The following is a 14,044-nucleotide window of genomic DNA, read 5'->3' as shown; positions in this document are numbered from 1 at the left end:
AAGCCTCGGCGAAGTATCGAGGCAAAATGCTCGGTGTCGACTATTTTGCGTCCGATCTCCTCGATTTTGCTGTTGTGGATGCAAGAGTTGTTACCCTTGCATACATAGAAGATAGTTTCGTAGAACTTTCCAAGATTAGGGGCTTGACTAGTTAGATTGGCGATGTCGATGGTTGTGGCGACCTTCCATAGTACAGGATAATACTGTAAAGTGGCGATCTTCTCGAAGAAGATGCCAGGATTATGTTTTAGATGAGTGATGTTATACGCATGGGTCCATGAGATCTGCGTGAGGCTGAACATCATTATAAATAATATGTTTATAATGGTCGTCATGGAGATTTCGGTCGTGTGGTGCAGTGAATCTCGTGCGTCACGAAGTGGTGTTGCAATTGTGAGCGGAGTGGGAAATTGGGTATAAAAGTGAAGTTTGATGAGGAGTCGGTATTGTACTGTGATTATCGCAGCGATAGGGACAGTGCTGTCAGTGACTGGGAAGGACCACCAGACGAAAAGAAAAAGAACCGAAAGAGCAATGGCAAGAGGAAGATATCCCAGCTTGTTGAGTTTTAGCGGAAGGAGATTCTCTGGAGGGGTGGCTGTACGCACTCGCTCCGGTAAGTAGAGTGGATAGGTGAAATTATGCCGCAGGAAGAAGCTTGAGGTGTCTATAATTCGTTTCTTCTCCTTTGTTGTAGTGGTGGTCCTAGACCTAGAAGAGATCCGGTGGATCAGAGAGGAAAGGAGGTCCTCTCGGGAGGCCAACAACTATCTGGCGGACCGGATGCTAGAGACCTGGTCCTTCCGAGAGGATTTCGACTTCCTGGGGCTGCGCTGGCTCCAGGACAGCGGCTGGAGGAGGATCAACTTTCAAATGGAGGACCCCTGGAGCGAGTGGGAGCCGGAGATGTCAGAGCAAGAGGTGTTGGAATGGCACGGGCTCATGTAGTTCTACTTTAGATTTAAATAATAATTGTAAAAAGAAACTTCCTTAAATGTAACAATATATAGTGAAATGCATATGAATTCGTGTTTATGGTTAAATATTCCCCTTCTTTCCTATCCCATCAAGATCCTGGTTAACTGAGGGTGGGAAAGGAAGAAAAAAAAGGAAAAGGGAAAAAAAAAAAAAAAAAAAAAAATTATGTAGCGAAGGACGGGCTAGGGGTCCTATAAAGGTGGTGAGCAGAATTGGCGGCCTCGATGGTCTCAATGGGTCAGGGGGGAGAGGAGGGTTTCGGACGACGGTTCGAGCTGTTCGCCCGAGATTGGTTATAGGAAGTGCCTGTGTTGCACGGATAAGATTTGAACAAGGAATAGATGTATAATTAAGATGTAAGGATTCAGGGATGTAAGAATATATGTGGGGTTTTGTTTCCCTCTGGAGATCGTCTTCTTTCTTCTCTCCTGCTGATATAAATATTGTAGCGGAGCAGCTTCGGAAGATAGGGTAGAAATCGCGGGTATGGATGAATGAGTGTGAAAGTAGTGATGAGTTGAATGAGTGTGGGGGATAAAGGAATGTAAAGGAATGAGACATATAGTAGGTGTTGTCAAGGGATGTTTGGGGTGAGAAAAGAACATCGGTATGAATATGAACTAAGGCAGAGCAGCAATTACAGTCTTACCGAGTAGACGTGTTTCTAAGAATCTCTAAAAACCGACAAATAGCAAATATAATAAAGAATAGTAGTTTGTGTTTGGTCCTATTAAACGTTTTTGAGTTCAAAGTATTAATAAGTGTTGTTTATTTCGCGCGCGGGTTACGGGAAACGTAACATTTGGTGTCAGAAGTGGGATTCGCGAAAGGAATCGTTTCCTTGTCCCACAATTTTTGTTTTTGAAGAATAAAAGGACTGATAAGCCTCATTCTGTGCGTGCGTGCGTGTAAAAGTTTGAACATTTTGATTTCGTGAGGGAGCGAGCGAGAAAAACATTGAGATGGTACAAGGATCAAGCCCTGGTAGATCAGCGTATGGAGAGCCCCAAAGGATGGGAGACATAGCGACTGGTGATGCATGGACTCTATTAAATCGAGAGGACCTCAACCGACTTTTGGACCAACGCGAGGCTGCCTTGGAGAAGCGGTTGACGGAGAACATCACCAGGGAGGTGTCAACGAGCGTTGTTGACAGGATGTCGGAAAGATTGCTGGAAGGGATTACCCAGAATTTACAGGCCAGTCTTTTCCAATTTGATAATAGGCTTAAGAAGCTAGAAACTAGAAGCACAGCTTCCGCGTCCGCGACAAGAAGTGAATCGGTTTCCGTTCCGAGTAGGGAAAACGTTAATAGTGAAATGCCAGGAGGCAGGGATAACGTAGCATCGGTGTCAATTAGAAGGGAGGGAACAGTGGAAAGAGTAATAGATAGTCAGACAAGAAGTGAAATATGTCCGCTGTCATCTGAAGATCGGGTTGGTAATAACCTTCCGACTTCAGATCGATATGACATAAGAAGTGAGGACAGGAACCAATATGGCGAAATCGATCGAGTGATATCATCTGGAGTTCAGGTTGACAGAAGTCTCCTGGCTTCGGATCGATATCGAATCGAAAGTACTAGAAATTACGTGCGAATTGAAGGTGGTCAACAGCTGTCATCTGGAGTGCGGGTTGACAGGAGTCTCCTGGCTTCAGGTGGTTGCTTCATGACTAACCCTCAGTGGCGACCTCTGTTGTTTGATGGAAGAGAATCATGGCCAGAATTTTATGCAAAGTTTTTGTCAATTGCATCAACCGGTGGGTGGGATGAAAGAACGAAAACAATGACACTTTTAAATTCTTTAGAAGGCCCAGCACTTTCAGTATTAGTAGGATTAAAGGATACTGAAAGAAATAATTTTGATGTTTTAGTTCAAACCCTAGATAGGAGATTTGGAAATAGGCATATGGAGAATTTATTTTATACAACATTCCAGACATATAAACAAAAAGAAAATGAAAGTATTCCAGCCTTAGCGAATGAGTTAGAAAGGTTAGCGTTAGCCGCCTTTCCGAATTGCCCAGCAGACATTAAGAATAGATTATTATGTGGGAAATTCATAGATGCTCTTAAGAATCCTTATTTACAAAGAGATTTAAGGTTATTTGGGGAAAATAGTTTTGATAGACTAGTGACTAAGGCAATGGAGGTTAAAGTAATTGTTGACATGTCGCGAAGGAAAGATAGTAGGTATTCGAAACAAGATAATAATAATGGGGAAAATAATGAAAGAAATAGTTCAGCAAAAGGATATAGGAATGATACTAGTATAAAATGTTACAATTGTGGAAAATCAGGGCATTTTAAGAGAGAATGTCCAGAAAGAAGAAATATTAATAAAGAGAATTCGAAGAAGGGAAACGCCAATTAATCGATATGGAGGGGAGAATGTCGATTCCAAAGGAATCCCCATTTAGTTTAGCATTAGTAAAGGGGGTTAAAGATTTCAGTGGTATTTATGTAACAGGAAAAATAGGTGAAACTTCAGTGGAATTTTTAATAGATACCGGAGCAGTAATTTCAGTTATTAATGAAGAATTTGTGCATAGAAATCAATTATTAATACAAAAGGAAAGGGAGTCTGAAGCATTAGAAGGAATAACAGGTGATCCTTTGTTTATTAGTGGAAAAACATCAATAATTTTACAATTTCAGAATTGGACTACGAAATTCACTTTCATTGTAGCAAAAATAAAGGAGATCTGTATTTTGGGAATGGATTTCTTAATGCAGTGTAATTGTTTATTGGATCTGGCTTCAAGAACTTTAAAAATCGAGGATGGAAGGAAAATACCATTACATTTCAACATTGAAGACAAATTACCTATGGAAATGAAATCGAAAACATTACCGGAATTTCTACAAGCAACTTTTAATAGGAGTTCAGAAAATCTGAAGGAAGCACAAAGCAATTTATTACAAGGATTATTATTGCATTCACATGAAGTTTTTGCTAAGGATTCAAGAATAGCAGGAAAATGTAATTTGGTACAACATTTTATAGATACAGGTAATCATTCTCCGATTAAACAGGTTCCTCGCAGAGTTCCAATTCACAGGAGGCAAATGATAGCAGACTTGATTAGTGAAATGGAGAGTAATGGGGTCATAGAAAAATCCTGTAGTCCATGGGCATTTCCAGTAGTCATAGTAACGAAAAAAAGATGGAAAACCAAGATTCTGTGTGGATTACAGACCATTAAATGGGATAACAAGAAAAGATTCTTATCCATTGCCAAGGATAGAGGATCTTTTTGATGCAGTCACTGGATGTAGTTGGTTTTCAACTATAGATTTACAAAGTGGATATTGGCAAGTAGAAGTGGCAGAAAAGGATCGAGAGAAAACAGCTTTCGTGGTAGGGAATGGTTTATGGCAATTCAAAGTTATGCCTTTTGGATTGTGCAATGCCCCTGCTACATTTGAAAGATTAATGGAAAGGGTACTGAAGGGCCTACCAGGATGTCGTGTATACTTGGATGATATCATCGTTTTCTCAAAAACATTTGAAGAACAAATATTTAATTTAAGGAAATTATTTGACAAATTGAAAGAAGTGGGTTTGTTAGTTAATGCAAAGAAAAGTGTTTTCTGTAAAAGGGAAATAGTTTTTCTAGGGCATAAAGTAACAGCAAATGGAATATCTACTGATATGGAGAAAGTGAAAGCAATATTGGATTGGCCAATTCCTAAAAAGAAGAAAGAGCTGAAGAGTTTTCTAGGATTGTGCTCGTATTATAGAAGATTCATTGAGAAATTTGCTTTGATAGCTAGACCATTACATAATTTAACAACAGATGTTAAATTTGTATGGTCAGAAGATTGTGACAAAAGTTTTTCAAAATTGAAAAACTGTTTGTCTCAAGCTCCAGTGTTAACATTGTCTATTTTAGAAGAAGATTTTATATTGGATACAGATGCTTCTGGTGAAGCTATAGGAGCAGTATTATCACAAAAGCAAAATGAACAAGAAAGGGTAATTTCCTATTTTTCAAAATCATTAAATAAAGCAGAACGTAATTATTGTGTAACAAGGAAGGAATTGGTAGCAATAGTGAAATCAGTTGAGCATTTTAGGTATTATCTCTTAGGAAGAAAGTTTTTAATCAGGACGGACCATTCTTCTCTACGTTGGTTGTTAAATTTTAAGAACATTGAAGGACAAATGGCTCGCTGGTTGGAAAAAACTGCAAATGTTTGATTTTGAAATAATACATCGTTCAGGAAAAAGCCACGCGAATGCAGATGCACTCTCCAGAAGACCCTGCCTAGAAAAGGATTGTGGATATTGTAATAAAAGAGAGATGGAAAATGAACATGTTTTACAAATTCAACGAATCAATTTCAGAGGAGAGGCAATAGATTGGAAACAAGCTCAACAACAGGATGCAATATTAAAAAGAATAATTGAAGCCAAAGAAAAGAACGTAGAATTAACGTGGCAGGACATTTCACAAGAATCGGAGGAGATAAAGATGTATCGTAATATCTGGAATTCTTTAATATTAAAAGAAGGGATATTATTCAGAGTTTGGCAAGCACCAAATGATAAGAAAGAAGTGTATCAAATAGTTGTACCTCGCTCTGAAGTACAAGGAATTTTAAAGGAAACACATAACTCATGTACAGGTGGACATTTTGGAATTAATAAAACTTTAGCGAAGATTAGAAGAAAGTTCTTCTGGATAACTTATAAACAGGATGTGGAGACTTGGATCAAATTATGCTTAACTTGTGTGGCGAGAAAAGGTCCTATGGAAAAAGCAAAAGGAAAATGTCAAATTTATAATGTAGGGGCTCCTTTTGAAAGATTAGCTATGGATATTCTAGGTCCGCTTCCTAAGACAGGTAGAGGGAATAAATATTTATTAGTTATTTCAGATTACTTCACTAGATGGCCAGAAATTTTTCCAATTCCGGATTTCCAAGCGGAAAACGGTAGTAGACGTGTTTGTCAGGGACATAGTTAGCAGATTTGGTATACCATTAGAAATTCACACTGATCAAGGTCGTTCATTTGAATCACAGGTTTTTCAGGGTATAATGAAAAACTTAGGGATTAAGAAGACTCGTACAACAGTACTTCATCCACAGTCAGATGGGCTAGTGGAAAGGCTAAATAGAACGATTTTGCAGTATTTAGCTTTGTTTATCTTTAAGCATCAGAAAGATTGGGATGATTATGTGCCATTATTTTTATTGGCATATAGATCAGCTCAACATGAGACATTAGGAGAGACGCCGTCAATGATGCTTATGGGAAGGAATCCTAGAATACCCTTAGATTTACTAAGAGGGATTCCACCAGGAGATAAACAAGCAGATATAGAATATTTGAATAGATTTAAAGAAAAATTAGGTAAAATACATGAAGATGTTCGAGGCAAATTATTAATCAGGTCTAATCAAATGAAAAGGAAGTATGATAGAAAATCTAATGAAATTCAATTTAAAGAAGGAGATAAGGTTTGGTTGTTTCAACCAATGAGAACAAAAGGAAAATGCCCTAAACTACAATCTAATTGGGAAGGACCGTATATAATTAGAGATAAAATTAATGATGTAGTGTTTAGGATTCAGAAATCAGGGAAGTCAAAGTGCAAAATAGTGCACATAGATAGATTAGCCAAGTTTTATGATAATTAGAATCATTTAAGTTATGCATAGGTATGAAATTTTTTTTTTAATGAAGTTCTCCGCCTTCACAGTTGTTTCGACTGGACCGGGATGGGAATTAGAACTCTCACGGGCTATCATGGTGCGCTGGGTTTTCTATTCTGTCAGGGTCTGGGACGCAGGAGGTTTTAAGGTGCAAAAACAATTATCCCAGTAGGAGATAATTGTTTCTGAACTAAGGAGTTCTTAAAAGAGAACTACCTCTCAGCCGCCATCCATCTAACTTATAAGGTTAAAGACTGGTACGGGCATATGGTTGAATAGGAGTTCATGTATGAATGGTTGAATGAATGGTTAATAATTGTAAATGCATAATTTAAAATTATAGATAGTTAAAATTTTGACTTCACTGATTCCGTGAATGTGAGGGGTAAAATGAAAACGCTCACAATTAATAAAAATAGTTGAAAAGGAAAATATTACTGCCTCTACTTATTTTTCAGGAAAACAGAAGAGTTTCTGTTTCCTGGTCTCCTGATTCCGGTTCTGGAAAAAGGAGGGTGTCCATGCAGGATAGTCAGGCCTACATGGATGGCTGGATTGAGTGGACTCTCCCAGGGTCTGGAAGGAGTTGATCGGCCTTCCAGGGTCAGGAAAAGTCGGCGTATTTTCCCTGGGACTCGGCTCGGGAGACGTCTTGAGTTCGAGGGACGGTGCAAGATAGAAGCTTCAAGCCTCTTGAGTGCCGGAGAAGAAAGAAAAGGGGAAGAAAGAAACCGCCAGTACACTACCGATCTTCCTAGGTTTTTGGCATAGGTTTTCCTAGGAATGCCAGTTGGGCAAGCGAATGCTGGTCGGTAGGGGAATTCATTTCGTCCTATGCGTATAGGTCCCGAAATGAATTCGAAGTTGCTCCGGGGAAGAATGAATTTCGCGACTAGGTTAAGTTAGGAAGTATGAGTGTGTTCGAGGACGAACAATTTTTTTTAGTAGGGGAGTAATGTAGCGGAGCAGCTTCGGAAGATAGGGTAGAAATCGCGGGTATGGATGAATGAGTGTGAAAGTAGTGATGAGTTGAATGAGTGTGGGGGATAAAGGAATGTAAAGGAATGAGACATATAGTAGGTGTTGTCAAGGGATGTTTGGGGTGAGAAAAGAACATCGGTATGAATATGAACTAAGGCAGAGCAGCAATTACAGTCTTACCGAGTAGACGTGTTTCTACGAATCTCTAAAAACCGACAAATAGCAAATATAATAAAGAATAGTAGTTTGTGTTTGGTCCTATTAAACGTTTTTGAGTTCAAAGTATTAATAAGTGTTGTTTATTTCGCGCGCGGGTTACGGGAAACGTAACAATATATATATATGGCTCAGAGTTCCTCAGCGGTTTCCTTCGGCGGGCGTTGGCCGTATCGTCCCTCAAGGGTTCGAATTGACTGTTCCGGTTAGGCTAATCGTAGAAGTAAGGGAGGTTGCATAGTCTAGTAAGCACTAGTAAATTCAAATCATCACCAAAGGTCAAGAAAACACTAATTAGGTATGCAGGTAATCCAAGTAAACAAGTAAACACTAGAAAAAGAGATACATGCAGGCATTAGTTTATATGGTTAGTAGAAGTGGTGGTAGGAGAGGGGGGTGTAAATGCAGGTTTTAGTTTATCTAGGTGCTTGGTGATGGGAACTCCGGCGTCGGTGAGGATGGTGGCGTTATGCTTGTCATTGATCGTTTCAATGACGTATGGACCAATATACTGGGGGTCTAGTTTATGTTTTCTAGGTTCTTGGAGGACGTAGACCAAGTCTCCAGGAGAATAGGCGACAACAGCGGCGTTCCGGTCATAATATTCTTTAGATTTTTCCTTTGCTTGGATTTCGCGTTCTCGAGCTAAAGCGTGCAGCCGGGTTAATTGCTGAGCCAGCTCCCGTGCGTATGCGTCGTAGGTTAATAACTCCTCGATCGCATAGGCGGAGACGGGGGACTGAGCTTTTCGTCCATAAATCAATTCATATGGCGTAAACCCTGTAGCTTCATGCACAGAGGTGTTATAGGAGAACATGGCGAAGGGGATGAATAAATCCCAGTCTGAATACTGGTTGATATTATGTTTTAGGTATTCGGTGAGCACTAGATGACTTCTCTCTAGGGATCCATTGGTCTGGGGTCGATAACCGGAGGTGGTCAAGTGGTTGATTTTAAAAAGAGAGGTTACGCCTTTGAGCAATTTTCCTAAAAAGCTGGTGCCTCGATCCGTGAGAATGGCACGAGGAAGTCCGAATTGAGCAACGAAATGCCTTGAAAATGCGTCAGCGATGGTGGTGGCGCGAATGTTAGGTATTGCAACAGCAATGCAAAATTTAGTCAAATTACATTGCATAGTTAAAACATGTAAATTTCCGGAAGGCGTAATAGGGAAAGGGCCTACGGTATCTAGTGCTACCTTATCAAAGGGGGCACAGGGGGTGTCGGTTATGAGCATTGGTAGTTTAGGTTTGACGCGAACTAGTTTCTGCCGTTGGCAACTATCGCACGAACGTATAATGCTTTGGACGTCCTTATGGAGACCGGGCCAATTATAATGTTCCCTAATTCTATGATAGGTCTTGGTCACTCCCTTATGACCTCCAACTAAGCCTCCATGATACTCCAGGATGATGTGTCTTCTCATCTGAGCTGGGGGAGTCACTACTTCTCCAGTGCAGATAGTGATTTCGACATCGTCATCGTGGAATGCACGGGAAAAGACGGAGCTCAAATATCGCGACGTCAGCCGGGTGGTTCCGAGTTTATACGGACCGATGCTGAACTTGGTAATGTTGTTCTCATGGACAAATTCTTTTAGCTTTTTCAGAGATTTAAAAATTTCTTCATCGCTGGCGGGAATTAATTCGCTAGGATGGGTAATGACTAGGATGACCTTGATGGTTTTATAGGGAAAGTCCTGAATGGACCCAGTAGGAAAAGGATGACTCTTTATGGTTTTCAGGTCGAGCTTTCCGGTTTCTATGAGCATTTGGCTGATGGGATCTTGGAAGGAGCAGTCAGATGCGACCAGATGGACAATGTTGTTAGGACGATGGCATAGAACATAATCAGAGGTTTCTATGTTACATCGCATAGGGTTAGGGGAATAGCTAGGAGGGAATTTTTCTAAAATAGGATTGGGTTCGATGCGGAGGAGACCAGGATCTAGGGATGGATCGTATTGAGAAGGTGGCATGGTTTTGTTTTGGGTGGCATCCACTACAGTGATATCCGATTCGGCGTCGGAGCCAGAAAGTTCTTCTTCAGGGTTTTCGAAATCACTAGGTATCCACGTGGATCGTCCTATGGGTTTTATCTTATCAGGAGATGGGAGAGTAAAATTTAGAGGTTCGGAGGTTGCGGGGGGTGTGATGCAAGAGTCGGAGTCGGTTTCTTCATCGGAATCGGTATCTTCATCCGATGATTGTTCGTTGTGGAGGGACGTCAGAAGTTTATTGATCTCTTCTTGGCTAGAGCTCAAGTCGCTAATAATAGAACATTGCTCAGTGGTCAGAGGGGTACATTCGGCTTCAAAAGAATCTCCGAGTACACTGGGTTCCTCAGGGACGTCTTCCAGAGGATTTTCCGGGTTGGTGTCGTCAGGGAGAGACGTTTCTTCTAGCAGGGTTGGTAACATGGTAGTTGGGGGCCGGGAGTCGATATTGGTTGAAGGGTGACCTTCGGTGGAGGTCTCGAGTTCGGCAGAAGATTCTAATTCGGCATAATTAATAGGAGGAGCGGCTGTCTCGCGGCGACGACTTCTCAGACGGGCACCAATTGAGTGGGAGTCTACCGGAAGTAGTTTTTGATGGGGAAGGTAGCTGGGGTCATCACGGAACACGGGCAGAGCAATCGGCACCGGATTTCGCGACAGAGCATCAGCGTTGCAGTTAGTCGTTCCTTTCTTATAGATGATTTCGTAGTCGAACTCCTCTAAACAGAGTTTCCATCTTTGGATGCGGTTGGTGGGGTCGGTTGCCTTGCTGAGCCAGACGAGAGGTTGGTGGTCGGTCACGAGAGTGAATTTTCTTCCGTACACGTAATGACGGAACTGCTTTATAGCATATACAGCAGTCAGTCCTTCTTTCTCAGAAGTAGAATATCGAGTTTCCGGGTCGGTAAGCGTACGAGATGCGTAGGCTATGGGTCGATCGTGTCCAAGCTTTCCTTGGCTGAGGATGGCTCCTATGGCAAATTCCGAAGCGTCGCAGGTGATGATGAACGGGATCTGGAAGTCTGGATAGGCCAGCACTGGAGCTTCGCACAGGCAGGCTCGTAAGTCTTCAAAGCTAGCTTGGGCTTCCTCGTTCCAAGTAAAGGTGATACCTTTCTTGAGCAGTTGAGTCAGGGGTTTGGCTCTTTGAGCAAAATTTGGAATAAAACGTCGGTAATAACCGGCTAATCCTAAGAACTGTTTGATGTTCTTGGGGTTGGTAGGTACTGGAAATTTTCGTACAGCCTCCACCTTAGAGGGAAGGGGCTGGACGCCATTCGGGTTGATAAGGTGACCTAAATACGTGATTTGTTGTCTTAGGAAGGCACACTTTTCCGATTGTAACTTGAGACCGTATTGTCGAATTCTGCTGAATAAGCGCTTGCATTTTTCGATTTGTTCAGGGAGTGTGGCAGAAAATACAATGATATCGTCAAGATATACAAAAAGTTCTTGTCCTTGGAGTCCTTGTAAGACTTGATCCATGAGGCGCTGGAAGGTGGCGGGGGCATTCTTGAGTCCAAAGGGCATCCGGGTATACTCGTAATGTCCGAAGGGAGTAGAGAATGCTGTTTTATGCCTATCCTTAGGATGGAGGTGAATTTGGTGGAATCCACTGGCCAAATCGAAAATAGAAAAATACTTAGATCCTCCTAGTTTGTCCAGGATGTCCACGATGATAGGTAGAGGGTAGGAGTCTCCTACGGTTTGTTCGTTTAATCGACGGAAGTCGGTAACTAGGCGCCACCGCTTCTTTCCTTGAGAGTCGGGCGCCTTTGGTACTATCCACAGCGGAGAATTGTAGGGCGACGAGGAAGGGACTACTATGCCATTCTCTAAAAGTACATTGACCTGGCTCTGTACTTCGGAATGTAATGTTTCTTCAATTGGGTACTGTCGGATCTTGAAAGCGGCTCCTCCGGGGGTATCGATTTCATGGTAAAGATCGGCCTTGTTCTCCATGTCGGGTCGATCTCCAGTCAAATAGAATATGTCAGAATACTCATGAATTAGTGACTTAATCACGGTTTGAGCTTCTGGATCTTCCGGAGGGGTTTTGAGGAACAGTGCTTCTAAAGCTATAGTCCTTTCTTGCGGTTTTAAAGGTGCAATTCCGCGGATATCGTCTTCGTAGGGCAACTCTCGTCTCGGGTCTTCACCTAGGTGGGGAAGAGTGATTGGAGTGTCTTCCTCCGGAGGTGATGTTGCCGGAGGGCTTATGGTAACATTAAGGGACTGAGGAGGGTGATGAGAGGCGTTGGCATTGGTACACCCTTCTCTAATACTTAGGAGCTCGTCACTATTTTTGAATGGTAGAGGCCTCACTGGTTTACTAGAGGTAACCAGGGCCGATGTAACAAGGATATCTGTGCCTCGGTTTGGTTGAGGAAGGGCATCCCCAGAACTCCGGTGTAAGGGAGGTCGAAGTCCTCTATGACTTGGAATCTATGAGGTTCCTCATCGATAGTAAGGGTTACCGATCCTACTACTTCCAGTTGTCCTCTGAGACCTCGGAGGGCCGGGAAGTCGGGGTATTCGAGTCCAATATCCTCTCGAAGGGCATTATACACTATGATGTTAATGTGTGAGCCTGTATCCACCAAAAATTCTCCGTCCAAGTAGCTCAGTTGGGGAACTTTCTTGAGCACTAAGGTCGCGTGAGGCGAATAGCTCAAAATGGCGGGTACAGGTGGCGGGTTTTTATTCTTTTTCTCGGGTGGAGTTAAAATTTAAACGGACGCGGTTTCTATGATGGGTTCGTCGACGCGTCGTCCGGGCGAACCTGATCGTAGTTTAAATCACCGGTCTCTTCAACAGCCTCCATTGCTGCAGTCGTGGGAACATGGGTATTGGAAGGATAGGCAGGTGAGGCTCTACAGCTGGATGCTCTATGCCCAATCCTTCGACACCGTCCACAGGTGAGCTCTGGATCGTAGGGTTCGGACTGTGGGGGTCTAGGGGGTCGAGATCGATAGTGTTGATCTGAAGGAGGTGGATAACCATTAGGTCCGGGTGCAGGAGGAGGTTGAGGATAGCGGGGGTAAGGAGGGTATTGGGAAGGATGAGGAGAAGGATATGATGAATAGTACGGGGAAGGTTGATATGCATTTGGTTTTTGGGAATAAGGAGGGTAATTAGAGTGATCGAAGGCTTCTCTTCGTTCTACAGGGTGTAACGAAACGACCGCCTTTTCTCGTAACTGGACGTTCGGGGTGACCATCCAAATGCACGTTGTAAAATTTTGTTCGAATCGTTCAAGGGGTTTAAAAGTTATTTCCATTTAAAACTCACCCTTTTTCGGTCCTTTTCGAACGACTTTAACTGTGCATAATAAAGTGGAGAAAGTGAAAAAACAATTGACGAACACCCCACTAGAATGTAAAAATTATCGATCTCGCGCGATAATACATTTGCTATTTATTTCATTAATTTGGCTATTAGATTAATTTTAAAAATAGCAAAATCCTTTTCATTACAATTCCAAATCAATTCAATACAAGTATCATTGACTGAATTGATGGAAAGAGGGAGAAGATAAAATGAAAAGGAAAGTATCAAAAGCTAAGATGTCACGCGACTGCACTGATAATTTAATAGGAAACACATCAAGGCATTTTCTTTCTACAAACGAAGGTAAAAAGAATGATTTAAAATCAATTCATTGATGACAGAAAAAATTAAACTTACCCATTTAACGTTCTCCAAGTTCCTTTACACCGAAGTTTTTGAAAAAGCTTCAAACTGGCTTCTCAATGATTTCCAGAATGTACACTATCATTGATTTTGCATTTAAGAACTCGCGAATTTAAGCAAATTAGGTGTTAACCTACGTTTCTTCAAAACACCGGTTAATTTGACACTTTTTGAACTGTTTGAAGTAGGCTGAAAAGAGAGACACAGAGAGATAGAATAATCAATAATTCGTTTCGACCACTCTTAATCACCCTACTTCAAACAGTTCAAAAGTGTCAAATTCACCAGTGTTTTGAAGAAACGTAGGTTAATACCTAATTTGTTTAAATTCACAAGTGTTTAAATGCAAAATCAGTGATAGTGTGCTTTCTGGAAATCATCGAGGAGCCAGTTTGAAGCTTTTTCAAAAACTTCGATTTAAAGGAACTTGCAGAACATTTAATGGGTGAGTTTAGTTTTCTCCTTCATCATGTATTGATTTTGAATCATTCCCTTTAGCTTCGTTAGTAGAAAGA

At 41.6% G+C, this 14,044-nt stretch overlaps 2 protein-coding genes across 3 annotated transcripts in view; both read left to right on the top strand.

The window, feature by feature from the left end:
• LOC136774364 (transmembrane and ubiquitin-like domain-containing protein 1) overlaps window positions 1-14,044 on the top strand; it is a 139,723-nt gene that overhangs the window by 117,084 nt on the left and 8,595 nt on the right. The window lies entirely within an intron of this gene.
• Window positions 412-948, top strand: LOC136774491 (uncharacterized). The gene is made up of 2 exons (XM_066728823.1): window positions 412-616; window positions 698-948. The coding sequence occupies exons 1-2, from the start codon at window positions 433-435 to the stop codon at window positions 946-948; spliced, it is 435 nt and encodes a 144-aa protein (XP_066584920.1). The 5' UTR covers window positions 412-432.

This window comes from Prorops nasuta, unplaced genomic scaffold (assembly GCF_024137725.1).
Source record: "Prorops nasuta isolate Cenicafe-Biocafe unplaced genomic scaffold, Cenicafe_Pnas_1.2 PNAS00001, whole genome shotgun sequence".
Classification (NCBI taxonomy): domain Eukaryota; kingdom Metazoa; phylum Arthropoda; class Insecta; order Hymenoptera; family Bethylidae; genus Prorops; species Prorops nasuta.
The sequence above is the reverse complement of the archived record's forward strand: the minus strand, read 5'-3'. Positions and strand labels throughout refer to the sequence as shown.

Bases quoted from the DNA above. Each gene is read 5' to 3' on its own strand.
- LOC136774491 (XM_066728823.1), top strand. From the start codon at position 433: ATGAGGAGTCGGTATTGTACTGTGATTATCGCAGCGATAGGGACAGTG. The intron at 617-697 runs GTAAGTAGAGTG...CCTTTGTTGTAG, and splicing joins GGCTGTACGCACTCGCTCCG to TGGTGGTCCTAGACCTAGAA.